General features: G+C 40.9%; 1 protein-coding gene across 1 annotated transcript; it reads right to left on the bottom strand.

The window, feature by feature from the left end:
- Positions 1-3,893: 3,893 nt before the first annotated feature.
- LOC121547294 (homeobox protein MOX-1-like) lies at positions 3,894-12,728 on the bottom strand. Its single transcript, XM_041858476.2, has 3 exons — positions 11,719-12,728; positions 6,284-6,456; positions 3,894-4,081 (listed from the first exon to the last, which is right to left on the bottom strand). Exons 1-3 carry the CDS (start codon positions 12,194-12,196, stop codon positions 3,959-3,961), a joined length of 774 nt encoding a protein of 257 aa, XP_041714410.2. The 5' UTR covers positions 12,197-12,728; the 3' UTR covers positions 3,894-3,958.
- Positions 12,729-12,758: the final 30 nt, after the last annotated feature.

The following is a 12,758-nucleotide window of genomic DNA, read 5'->3' as shown; positions in this document are numbered from 1 at the left end:
CCCATAATGGTATGTATTACTCTTTGTGGTATACATTATTATGAGGTGAATGACTCATCCAAAACTTTTTATATAATGGTAATGTAGGCACAGCAACCACTAGATCACAGATACAGTACATCATTTTTAGTGTATAGTAGTTGTGGGTTGGTCTAAATCTTTTTAGTTAAAGCTGCAATATGTAACTTTTTGGGCAACCTGACCAAATTCACATAGAAATGTGAATTATGGATATGTCATTCTCATTGAAAGCAAGTCTAAGAGGCAGTAGATATGTTCTATGTGTGCTATTTCTATGGTTCCCATTCTTAAGTTATGTTTTTGCATCTTTTACTTTCGGTTCTGTACAGCAGCTTCAAACAGCTGAAAAAACTATATTTTGGGTAATGGAGAATATATTTCACAGCGGTTTAGATGGTACAATGATTCTCTACACTATACTTGCTTGTTTTGTCACATAAACTGAAATTAGGCGAACTATTCTAATATTAGCAACCAGGAAATGGCGGCGCGATTTCTGCATAGTGCACCTTAAAATAGAGAATTTAGGTCCATTTGGCAGCTTTCACAGTTAATCTGTGTTTTCAGAAGTCTACTCTTCTGTGCTTTGAATGGTCGTTGAGAGAACGCTCCCGTTGCGTTGCGTTACAGGGTGAAGTCACCAGCTGCTCATCCAAATGTTTTCTTATGAGCGCCGTTACTGAGCTACCCACAGAAAAAGGTTATATTCACAAAGCAGCAAGTCAGGAGTTATTTAAAGAATGTCCTTCTTCCACTGAAGTCTGCTTTCAAAATCAGAGCTGGATGGATATTGACAGAACGGCCCCTATCCTTATTTTTGGAAGCCACTGCAGCAACTTTTATTTTTATTTCTGTGCCTCTGTCAACTAGGATTTTGCCAGAGATGGGAAATTATGGTGTTCTTAGAACTCAATGTTGCATGACTTCTCCGCTGCAGTTCTTTCGAAGTTCCTAGAGAGAATGCTTCTGGTAAACTAATCAAATCTAATACGACATACAAGATTAACCAGGATGAAAGAAAACATTTGTACTCTTTTTTGTTGTTGCAATAATTCACCCTGATAAGTGAAAGGAATATCTAGTATTTCAATGTTTTGGCGAACATACAGCTCCTGCAGAACACAATACCATCCAATTAAATGTCATCCATAAATTTGGCCACCCTGTACCTTTTAAAGACACCTTTGTGGTACAAGAACAACATTCCAAGTACATTGGTTTACACTAGTGATATTAATACTATCATTACAATTGGACATAGTTTATTTTGACTACTATTACCACTAATACAATAATATTCCCTAATAGGGACCCAATGCGGAGGAAGTGATGCGAGGATTGGCTCAGAGCTTTTCCACCCCCAGCAGCTGCTGCGCAGCCTCACTGGGTCAGTGCTACAGTCACACTTGACCCCTATACCGTGGGTGTGTATGGAACCTCTCCCCCCGTTGGTGGAAGAGAAAGGGCAATAACCTCCAAAAGTCTTTGTTTGGGCCGGCCGAGCATAGGCCGGCCATTGTAAGTCCCCGGATTCCTACGCTTTACCTCTTGTTTTCTTTGGGAAGCAGGAAATTGGATGACTAGCTACCTGCTACAACAACATCCTGTACTTGAGAAGCCGTCTTTTCACCCATACCCACCTATTATTTCCCCTTTCCATCATACGCAAGTGGTCAGCCAGCAGACTTCTGGTTCCTAGCGGCCCTCGCGTGGGCTTGTCTGAGTTCCACTCGGGTTGAGATCAAATTGGCCCCAGCCAGATGCTTCCGTTGAAAATAGTTTGGGGGCCAAATAGGGCTTTAGGAGCCAGATTCCACCTTGTCAGGTTAATGGTGCTTTGTGAGCTGATTGAAATGGCAGTGATTATGGTTTGCAAAGCGAATGTGATCATTCAAATGCAGGCCCAGATCCACTTATGTCCATGTCAGTACCATGTCAGGTAAATGGACTTCCATCATAGTGATATTCTTAGGGTTTATTGCTATTAGGAAGAACACCAGACCAGACAAATTCCCAGTGTAAAAACATCCTAGAGGATTATTCTAATATATACCAGATTTTGTGTGGGCACAAATTAGTTTAATCAAAACCTACTTAGACATGCTCTGGAACTTTACACATCTTTTAGTTGCTTCCAATATTTCTATATGAATTTCTACAATTTATAGTTGGTTTGAGGTTTTTATGTCATTGACATTTGGAGCTATTGACCTTTTAAAATATTGTCCCAAGTACATTGTGTAATTTACTGATGGTCACTAATTAGCCCCATAGGGATATCAAATGTCAAACCAAATTGACCATGGGCATTACGATCAGGTCGTGTGCAACTGTGCCCCGAATTGATGATTACTTGGGTGCTGCCAGCTGTGGGCATGTAGGCAGGATTAAAATAAACCCAACCCAAGGAAAACTGTTACGGTACCCTTCATTCCGTGACATTCCATTTTTCCTATCATCTCGCAAATCTATGTTTTGGACGAGACTGAATTTATGACCAAACGTATCCTATTTACACTTTGTAGTCAATTATAACAATATAATAAATGTTTCTGACTCATATCGATGCCACATAAGCCATTTTCAAAACAAGAAGTTGCTTTTTAGGGGCAGTCGCTCTTTAAGGCAAGTCCCCAACACCACATGAGGTATTAATGATAATAAGGCTACACTCTTAGAAAAAACGGTGCTATCTAGAACCGAAAAGGGTTATTCGGCTGTCCCAATAGGAGAACCCTTTGAAGAACCATTTTTGGTTCCAGGTAGAAACCTTTTGGTTCCAGGTGTAGAAGCCTCCACAAAGTTCTACCTGGAACCAAAAAGGGTTATCCTATGGGGACAGCCAAAGAACCCTTTTGGAACCCTTTTTTCGAGGAGTGTAGTTCTATATTGAGAGGGTTTTGGATTTATCTCTCTCTCTCTCTCTTTCTCACTCTGTCTCTCTGTCCATCTCTCTCAAATCAAATCAAAGTTTATTGGTTGCGTACACAGATTTGCAGATGTTGTCACAGGTGCAGCTCTCTCGCTCACACTCGCAGGCACACACACACACAGGAAAAGAAAGAAAACACAGTTGTGATAGAGACAGACGTCTGCAGACAGTTGTCATAGAAATTGGACTAAGTAACCTGTAAATGCCAAAGCATTGGTTATGTCCTATAGCTCCATGCACTGTCACTTCAGAACTCACGTGGCTGGTTGGAAGAAATTATCAAAGTATTTTTCCCATTTATTTACGATTTATTAATTTTTGCAGATTTCAATTGGCAACATCTGTGTTTTATCAATATCATTCAAATGTAAAAAAAAGAAAAAGAAAAGTACAAAACATTTTCACAAATTAGTTTGACAGAAAAAGTTAATTCTAGGAAAAACCTGACAACACAACTTTGAATACAATCAGATTTTGAGGCACTTATGGCTTGGCAACGCTGAAACGGTTTGAGTGTCTGCAGGTGGCTGTAGTGAAGCGTCGAGGGCCATGATTACGATGCGAGAACTGAGGAGATGTCCTCAAACAAAATCAAATCGCAGACCTGACATGTCATCGCTGTGCTGCAAGCTCTCACTTGGGCAGGGTGATAAACTCTGCAACTAGCTAAGATTTATCCATTCCTTCATTTATTTATTCCAATACTCCAGCGCAGTCAATGCTCCAGGAGTTAGATTGTAGGGAATACAGAACATTTTATAACCCCTTTGAAGTTAGATCTAATATTGTCCTCATTAGATAGAGAAGTTTAAAAAAATACTTTGGACATTGACAGACAGAGCACTACAGTATTTACAATAGGAAACACACAGGGGTTCAGGCTGCGTATGAAGTCTCTAGAAATGCTCTTTCCAGCAGCCGACTCTCCAGGGATACTATAGGATGTATTGTGTTCTCTATGGATGTCCAGTTGGTGTTGGAGGGCCTCCTCTCCTCTCTATGTGTTCACTCTGAGCTGGGTGAGGCAGCAGAGTCTATGTCGTCTGTCTCCAGGTCGTTAGGGGAAGCAGGCTGTCCTCCTTTCACCCTCTTCCACTTCATCCTTCTGTTCTGGAACCACACCTTCACCTACAGGACATAGACAGGAGGTGTCACTACCATTTCTACATAATGATATATATGGATGCTTGGGATATTGAGTGAGATTGTTTAGATCATTTTCCACATGTTCGTATCATAATGTTTATTGTAAATAAGCATAATCCCACAATTTTCCACAACAGTTCAGTACATCAGTCAGGTTGGTGTTTTTTTGTGCTTGGGAAGAGCTACTGTGCTGTCTTAGTGTATAGCATGAATTTAGGGTTGGATCACATTTAAGTCAGTATCATATCGTCTCTGTCTGATGAAAACCTTGTAACTCAATTTTTGTTTAGATTTCCCTCAATGTCCTCTGTACATTATATGACTCTAGGACCAATAAAATGTGTTCAAAATAGCTTCTGAAGTTTCATAATTGTATATTAATTAGTGGGGAAATATGTTACTTTTTTCCATTTACTGAAAGGTTTCTGTTTTGGAGATAAGAGGTTTTCATCAGACAGCAACAATATGTAGGTTGCAGTAGCTAATGAGCTTTCTGGATCATTCTACAATATCACTGACATGACTTATGACATCATTTCCTTGGACCCAGTCAGTCGCTATCCTGTGTCGACTGGACCCGCAGGCTCAGGGGAGGGCAGTGCCTGACCTCTGTGCATCCCTCTCAGCATTCCCCACGGCAACACTGGGACAGACTAATCTGTTCCCACACTATTTTTATTAAGACTATCCCCTCGTCTGATACTGTCTGCCACTCGTGACTGAAGGAACGTCACTCTGCCAAGATGTGTCGGAAAGAAATCACAAAAAAGTTGAGCCTGAGTTGCAATGGGACTCAGAGCCCAGAGTGTAGGGCTGGAACCTAGCTGGCCTTGAGCACCAGAGGCCTGGGAAATTCATCTAAGAGCAGGCTATGTGCAGTCACTGAGAAACTATGGGCTCGTTAGGAGGAGTAGGGAGTGGGGACAGGGGCTGGAAATGGGGAGAGGAACAGAGGAGACTGCCAAGTTCTTACAAATGTTAGCCTTGTCTCACCAGGCTCTAAGATCTACTGCCCACTCACAAAGGAAGGCTTCAAACATCCCCTGCTCAGGTTGGTCACCTATTAGGATGAGTGCTATTAACAAGAAACAAACTGAGCCAGTAGGCTGCAGAGACTCAACTAAGTTATCAACTATGTTCCAGCTCACTATATCAAGAGAATTGTTAATTATATGTCCATTTTAAAAATACTTTGTGGTTAATAATATTGCCCTTTAAATCACATATTCTCATCCAATCAACAGGCTCTTCTCTTATTTGTCAGGCAATTAGCTGAAAACATCCTCTTTTTCATAGACCTATTCTTTCTATTCCTTGGAAAAATGTATGCTTATAGATCACTAAATATTTTCATTGTGTAGAAACATTCTTGTGTAGGTGTTGTGTGTTTGATGCCAGTGGTAAAAAAAAAATGGAAAAAAAATGTATGCACTCACTAACTGTAAGTCGCTCTGGATAAGAGCGTCTGCTAAATGACTAAAATGTAAAATGTAAAAATGTGGGAAAAGTATCCAATTGTCATATTTGAGTAAAAGTAAAGATACCTTTAATAGAAAATGACTCAAGTAAAAGTGAAAGTCACCAAGTAAAATACTACTTCAGTAAAAGTCTAAAAGTATTTGGTTTTAAATATACTTAAGTATCAAAAGTAAATGTAATTGCTCAAAAATACTTAAGTATCAAAAGTAAAAGTATAAATCATTTCAAATTCCTTAAATTAAACAAACCACATGGCACCATTTTATGTATGCATAGCCAAGGGCACACTCCAACACTCAGACATAATTTACAAACGGAGCATGTGTGTTTAGTGAATCTGCCAGATCAGATGACTTATGAAAAATTTATGCACTCACTAACTGTCTGGAAAGAGCGTCTGCTAAATGACTAAAATGTAAAATCAGAGACAGTAGTGATGACCAGGGATGTTCTCTTGATAGGTGCGTGAATTGGACCATTTTCCGGTCCTGCTAAGTATTAAAAATGTAACGAGTTTTTTTGGGTGTCAGGGAAAATGTATGGAGTAAAAAGTACATTATTTTCTTTAGGAATGTAGTGAAGTAAAAGTTGCCCAAAATATAAATAGTAAAGTAAAGTACAGATACCACAAAAAACAACTTAAGTAGAACTTTAAAATTGTTTTACTAAAGTACCTTACACCACTGTTTGATGCATCTTCATTACCTGTCTCTCTGTGAGGTCCAGGTTGACAGCGATCTCGTAGCGACGCAGTCTGGTCAGGTAGTTATGGTGGGTGAACTCTGCCTCCAGTTCCCGGAGCTGCTCTTTAGTGAATGCTGTACGCTCTTTCCTCGCTTTGCAGTTAGAGTCCACCTTGAAATTAGAGTCCTGAATATCTGGACATAAGAAGTGGAGAGAATTGTTATTTCATTAGCACTGCATGATTAGCCTATGCTATGATATACACTAGTGTTGAGAAATAATTCAGTAAAATTCTGTGCACGCCAGTTTGCTACAGCAGGAAAACAATCCTGCAGCAACAGGAAATGTGAATTATTATGTGGATTATAATGAATGGACATTTTTGTAGGGGTTGATAAATTTTTTGTTAGGGTAAATCAAGTCTGAAATTTCGAAGTGCAAATTACAAACTGTAGAAGCCTTTTTTAAAGTAGAATACACTACAAGTTTGCATTTCCTGCTTTGCAGGAAAGGTCTCAGCAACAGAAGAGTGATCAAATTAAGATCCTACATCTGTACCTGCATTTATGCATTGAAGGAGTACCACTAAGGCCTACAATGTATTTGCGTGTATATTGGTTTAGAACTGAATGTGGACAGAAGTTGAGTGGTTTGTCTGTCTGGTATTAGGCCATTTCGCGAAGAAGAGGTCAGCCAACAAATCTGTCGAGGCTCTAGTCGTATACACTAAGAACGCGACCGGACCACCACCCTACGAGAGACCACCCTGACCTGAGTTACACTATCGAACCACCAGTGCCCCAGTCAAGTCAACGCTCCTCTGCCCTGCAACGGGGGCCACCAAACCAGGAGGCAGAGGGCTTGAGTTAGAGAGGAATGCAGCGGAACATCGTTAAACCCTCTAACAAAAGAACAAAGATGGGGATTTGTCCGGCTCAAACGTGTGTATCTCTGGGAAGATGGGAAGACTTCCCCTCATGGGCCAGAGAAGAGGAGGCGGAGGGCCATGTCACAGTAACTCACACACAACCTGACAGCCTCGCCAGCCTCTGTAAAATAGGAAGCATTCTCACCCATATAGCAGAGCATAGGAAAGAGTAATTATGAAATCATGTGCTGTAATTACTGTGGCTTTCATATATGTGTGCATTGTGTTTATTGATTTACTCTCCTTATAGGGTAATAAAGTTTGTATGACAAATTTGTACGACAGGGAATATGAAGGCTATTGTAAACTTGGTCAAAATGAAATGTACAGTATATTAGGATAGAAAATACTGTACATGAAAGCCATTTAATCATTCCTTGTTAAAAATCTAAACTTTATGTTAAATGGAATGATTTTAAGTAATAATTGTGCGTAGGTAGCGACACTAGCTGCTGATGTAATCTCAAGAAAATGGTTCTAATTTGTCAAAGTGAGAAGTTCTGCTTTGTGCTTGCCAGAGCGTGGAGCCAGACTGTGAAATGAACTGCAGTGCCTGGTCCAGATGTGACTGGGAAGATCCAGACTCACTGTGTGTGTGTGTGTGTGTGTGTCTGTCTCTGTCTGTCTGTCTGTCTGTCTGTCTGTCTGTCTGTCTGTCTGTCTGTCTGTCTGTCTGTCTGTCTGTCTGTCTGTCTGTGCGTGTGTGCCTGTGTCCTTCAGACTCACTATGTGTGCGCTTGTGTGTGTGTGTGTGTGTGCGTGTGTGTGTGCACATGTGCCCGCGTCCTTCAGTGTGTGCTTGCATGTGTGTGTGTCGTGCATCTTTGCCTTGCGTGTGCATACACGCATGCACACACACACACACGCTCACAGTACCCCCAACTCAAAACATCTTCCCGCGGCCATGTGTGTGTCTATACACCTTAGTCAAAAGACTCCCATTCAGAGAGACCAACCTGTGGCCTATAATGCCTCATGTTGAAAATGCCATATTATCATAATTAAAACTTGTTCTATGTGTGCTGCTCTACTCTGGCCTGGTGTGGAGGAACTGAGTAGAGAGCAGTTTTAGCTTGCTGAACACCTGGCAGGACAGATTTAGTGGGCACACACACTGGCCTTCACTAAACAGGCCCCAATAAATATCCTGCACAGCCAGAGCTCATAAACTGGAGGGGAGCAACTCCTGCACCCAGCATTTTGTATTTCTTGGAGATGGTGCAAAAGTCATTTGTCTTAATTAACACTGAATTAAGCCCATTGTAAATAAGTGTGTGTGTGTGGGGTTCAGACTCAAACAGAAATTAAAATGACTATTTAATTAATGACATGATTAGTTAATGTATTAAAGTGTGTGCCAAGGTTTATGAACGTATATAAATAAATGTGTACACCTCCAAGATGTTTTTATTCACAGTGGTGTTGTAATTAGTTTTATATTGGAGTGGTAATATGTTTATTAAAGTTATTACTGAAATTGTTTAGAGACAAGTTATTATAAAGTTGATAAGTTAACAATGATGGTGGTCAGGCAAATGGATCAAAATCACCCTGCAATGCTCATAGGTTTAGCAGCACTATAAACCTGTTCTAAATACAAATAGTTACGAAACAGGCTCATATATGTTTCAGTATTAACACAACAAGGTTCAATAAAGTTAAATAGTTGGCTTTGATAAGTATAATATTTAAAGAATTTAAGTATCCACTATTCAAATTGCAGAGCTATTGTAAAGGAGTTGGAGAAATACAGGCACATTATACCCTACCTTGCTTGATTTAGATTAAACAGAGCTTCTCTAAACAATTAAAACCTGTAGATAGACCTGACATTCCTTCAGTCAAAACATGTATTAATCTGCATATCAGTAGAGGTTGAACCTTTTGAAATGGTTGAAAGTATGAATGAAGGTGAACCCATCACCATATCATTATAGAGCTAAATGCTTACCGTATATACAACCTGGTCTCAGAGCATTTTGTATTATTCTGTATGGAAATCCAAGACACTCCATTTAGTATGATATGTTACGTTTCGTATGGTATGTATTAATTTGTTGATGTCCATCACCAATTTCGTATGATATTTTATGCATTACAATTTGTTTGTTATGTTATGAATGGCAATTCGTAGGATATCTTACAATTTCCAATTAGTTGTTGCTAATGTTAGCTAGGTGGTTAGGTGTCTAATGCTAACGTTAGCTAGCTGGCTAACGTTAGCTAGGCTAGGGGATGGGGTTAGGGGAAGGGTTAGCAAAAAGGGTTAAGGTTAGGGATAGCATTAGGTGAAGGGTTGGCTAACATGCTATGTACAGTAGTTGCAAAGTAGCTAAAAAGTAGTAAGTAGTTGCAATGTTTGCGAATTAGCTAAAATGATAAAGTTGTCTATGATGAGATTCAAACACCCTGTTATAAATGTTTTGTATAATTTCATCATTAATAAACTTTTTTTTTTTTAAACCTGCTGAAAATCCGGTGTTTTTATTTCAAATAGTTTTGTTATATTTCAGTCTTCTGTGAAGTATATAAAGTGTAATATTGGGATGCAAACTAAAAATGGAATACATTTCAACTCTATATCTGACATGGTACAGGTGACTTCATTTTTTAACCATGTGTGTGAGGTGTGTGCTTTTCTTTCAAAGTAGATTTGGTTAAGACTACCAAGAACCACTCTGTGTGACCCTGATTTAGCCCACTGCAGTAAAAGGTTAATAAGGTTCTTTTCCCAATACTAGGTAAAAGTATTCAACGCAGGGTGGAATGGTCATCTATGAAATACTGGGCCTATGCAGTGGTCAACCATGCTGCATGTGTTCAGTGGGCGATTCTGTTACAGCTTAATGACAGGAAAATGTCAATGGATAAGAATGTAGAGGTGGGGTTGCAGGCAAGCGATTTTACCAGACGTGGTCTGGCATGTTTTCACTGGATTGAGGGAGAGTTACAACAAGGTAAACCAAGAAAAGGGAAAAAATCTATATTTCCCCAATTAAGCGCCTAAGGCCTGTGTCTGCTGCCCCATGAAGGAGATTTCATATTAGACACGTTTATCGAATAATGTCTCCAAGCCCTACGTGATTTTCCTAAAGTGAGTATTGCGTTTTAGTTTTGGCCATCCTAATATAGCCAGTAGCCACTTGAATACTGATCAAGGAGGTAATACATTTATTTATCTTCAAAAAATGGAGGTTAGAAAGTTTGGTTTCCATAGCATGGCTGAAAGCTGAAGGGAATGCCTATAGCATATGTGCTGAAAAAAGTGAGGTTCACTTTTGCTCTCTTTCAGCTAGCATGAATGTGGGAGTATATTTCAATAACACATCTACAGCTAGAAAATACATATAAACAGTTCCCAGGGCCATTAACTAAAAGGTCATTAAAAAGTGTGTGACTTTTAGGAATTAGCACTTCATGGATATCAGTTACTGTACTAGAAATTTGGTTCGATTTCCTGTCACGAATGAAAGAAGATAAGAAGAATAGATTAGTGAACAATTAAAACTATTTTTTAAATTAGAAGACTGAACTCTTAACTGAAAATTTGAATATGGCCCTGAACTGAATCATAAATTCATATTTTCTCAGTGAACCCTTTCACTTGCATTTATGCTGCATCAGAAATAGTACTTTGGCGACCGGTATAATATCACCATGATATTTAAACATAGGTCCTTAAGTGTCGTACCCTACTAGACAAACTTAAGAAATATCCGTTGTTCTGTTGGTGTAACATCAATGTTTACGGTGAGAAGTTGAAATCAATAATCAATGAGGAATTGCGAGTAATATACAGTTGACTGTTGGTGTTGATGTTGAAGTAGTTCATGGAGCTTCTAATGCTTTTAATAGTACGGCTTATAAAGACATCTAATTATATATTTGCTATTATGGACTGTCCGTGACCCTCATACTATGTATCATAAGAATATGAGATACGCCAAGCTTATTTTGCTGACAAACATCTCATTTGATTTATACCCGCAGTATCCTGACAGCCGTCATGTCTCAATGAAACAAAGGATACACCGATGCAACAAAGCAGATTAGTATTCAACATTTTAAGAGCCCTCAAACAATGAGAGGATGTAACTGGTCCACTCAGAGTGTGTCTTGAGCACCAAGTGTCGTCACCTTTTACATACCTATCTGTTGAGGCTCTAGGTTGACTGTCTTTTGGTGAGGAAACAGATACAGAGATTCTGTCCCATTGCCAGCAATGACATGGGGCATTAGTGAATGTGATACTGTATCATGGTCCACTGATAGAGTAGTCTGGTGAGAGTTTCCCTGCAGAATAGCACATCTATCTTGTATATTCATGAGGAAAAGGGGTTTGTCGAAATGAATGTCAACTCTGGGAATCATGTTTTAATTTCTGTCTCTGCATGGCATTTGACCTGTATTAGCACGCAATGTAGGCTTACTGAAGTGGTCACCCATGTCTTTTCCCACATCTTTTCAGTCATGGTATTTACCAGCAGCACACCCCAACTGATCCCCTCATGGCGTATCATTGACTCACCTATTATGTCCCTCTTCCTCTTGGAGCTCTTCTTCTCTGTGTCGGCCGATGCCATGCTCTGTGGCGAGTACTCCCCCTTCAGACACCTGGGCACTGCCCCTGGCACCTCCCCACCTGTGCTGTCCATCTCTCCCCCTACGCCACCCACCACCCCTCCACCAACCACCGCCACGGGCACTACCCGACAGGCCTCCTGCCCCCGGCCCCGCGTCTCACAGGGGGGGAACTGCCAGTCGGCCCTCTGGAAGCCCGCATGGGGCTCTTGGTAAAGTCTGTCGTCGCGGGAGTAGGCGGTGTAGGGCGCAGGCACCAGGCAGGAGGTGGAGAAGTCTGTATAGGCAAGGTACTCAGGCTTCTGGTGCAGGGAGAAGGGGGCCTGCGACTGGAGCCCTGCTCCGGGGTGAGGGTTCCTCACGCACCCCCAGATGGGATTGCCGGGGTGGGTGCTCCGCATGCAGCTGCTGGTTGTCTGATCCATGGCGATAAACACAATAAACACTCCCTCACACACACACTTAGTCAGCCTCACACACTTCTTGAGTGAAGTCCTTGCTGAGAGCTGAAAGTCCCTGCAGAGAGTTCTCTGGTTCTGTCAATATGGGGTAATATCCATTTCAGCTTTTTGGTTTTAGAAGCACATCATCTCCCCAGCACATCCAACTCTGGAAGAAGTTACTCACTCTCTCTGTCTGTCTGTCTTTCTGTCACTGACTGTGGCTTGTTGACTCTCCTCAGTCCAATGTGTAAGGATGGACACCTTCCTCTGGTTAGTTGGTCTCTCTCGCTCCGTCTTGCATGGGTGACGTCGTAGAGAGCAGCTCCTCACACACACTCACACACACACTTTCACACCCACCGACCGGCGAGTGGACAAGTGATCTGACTGGCTGTGCTGCTAGAGAAGTGTTAGGCTAACCCCTGCGTCCACACACACACACACACACACCAACACACACGCTCCTGACTGGGCTGGCTGTTTTCACAGTTCTAAGATATTCCTGACAAGTGGTCCCTCCTCCCTTTTAAATGCATAGGTGGGA

The sequence above is a fragment of the Coregonus clupeaformis genome, chromosome 31, assembly GCF_020615455.1.
Source record: "Coregonus clupeaformis isolate EN_2021a chromosome 31, ASM2061545v1, whole genome shotgun sequence".
NCBI classification, from domain to species: domain Eukaryota; kingdom Metazoa; phylum Chordata; class Actinopteri; order Salmoniformes; family Salmonidae; genus Coregonus; species Coregonus clupeaformis.
This window is presented reverse-complemented; position numbering and strand designations above follow the sequence as displayed.

Coding starts and splice junctions, on each gene's coding strand:
- LOC121547294 (XM_041858476.2), bottom strand. CDS start 12,196: ATGGATCAGACAACCAGCAGCTGCATGCGGAGCACCCACCCCGGCAAT. Junction 6,457..11,718: donor GAGGAAGAGGGACATAATAG/GTGAGTCAATGA, acceptor TCTTATGTCCAG/ATATTCAGGACTCTAATTTC. Junction 4,082..6,283: donor TGGACCTCACAGAGAGACAG/GTAATGAAGATG, acceptor TATGTCCTGTAG/GTGAAGGTGTGGTTCCAGAA.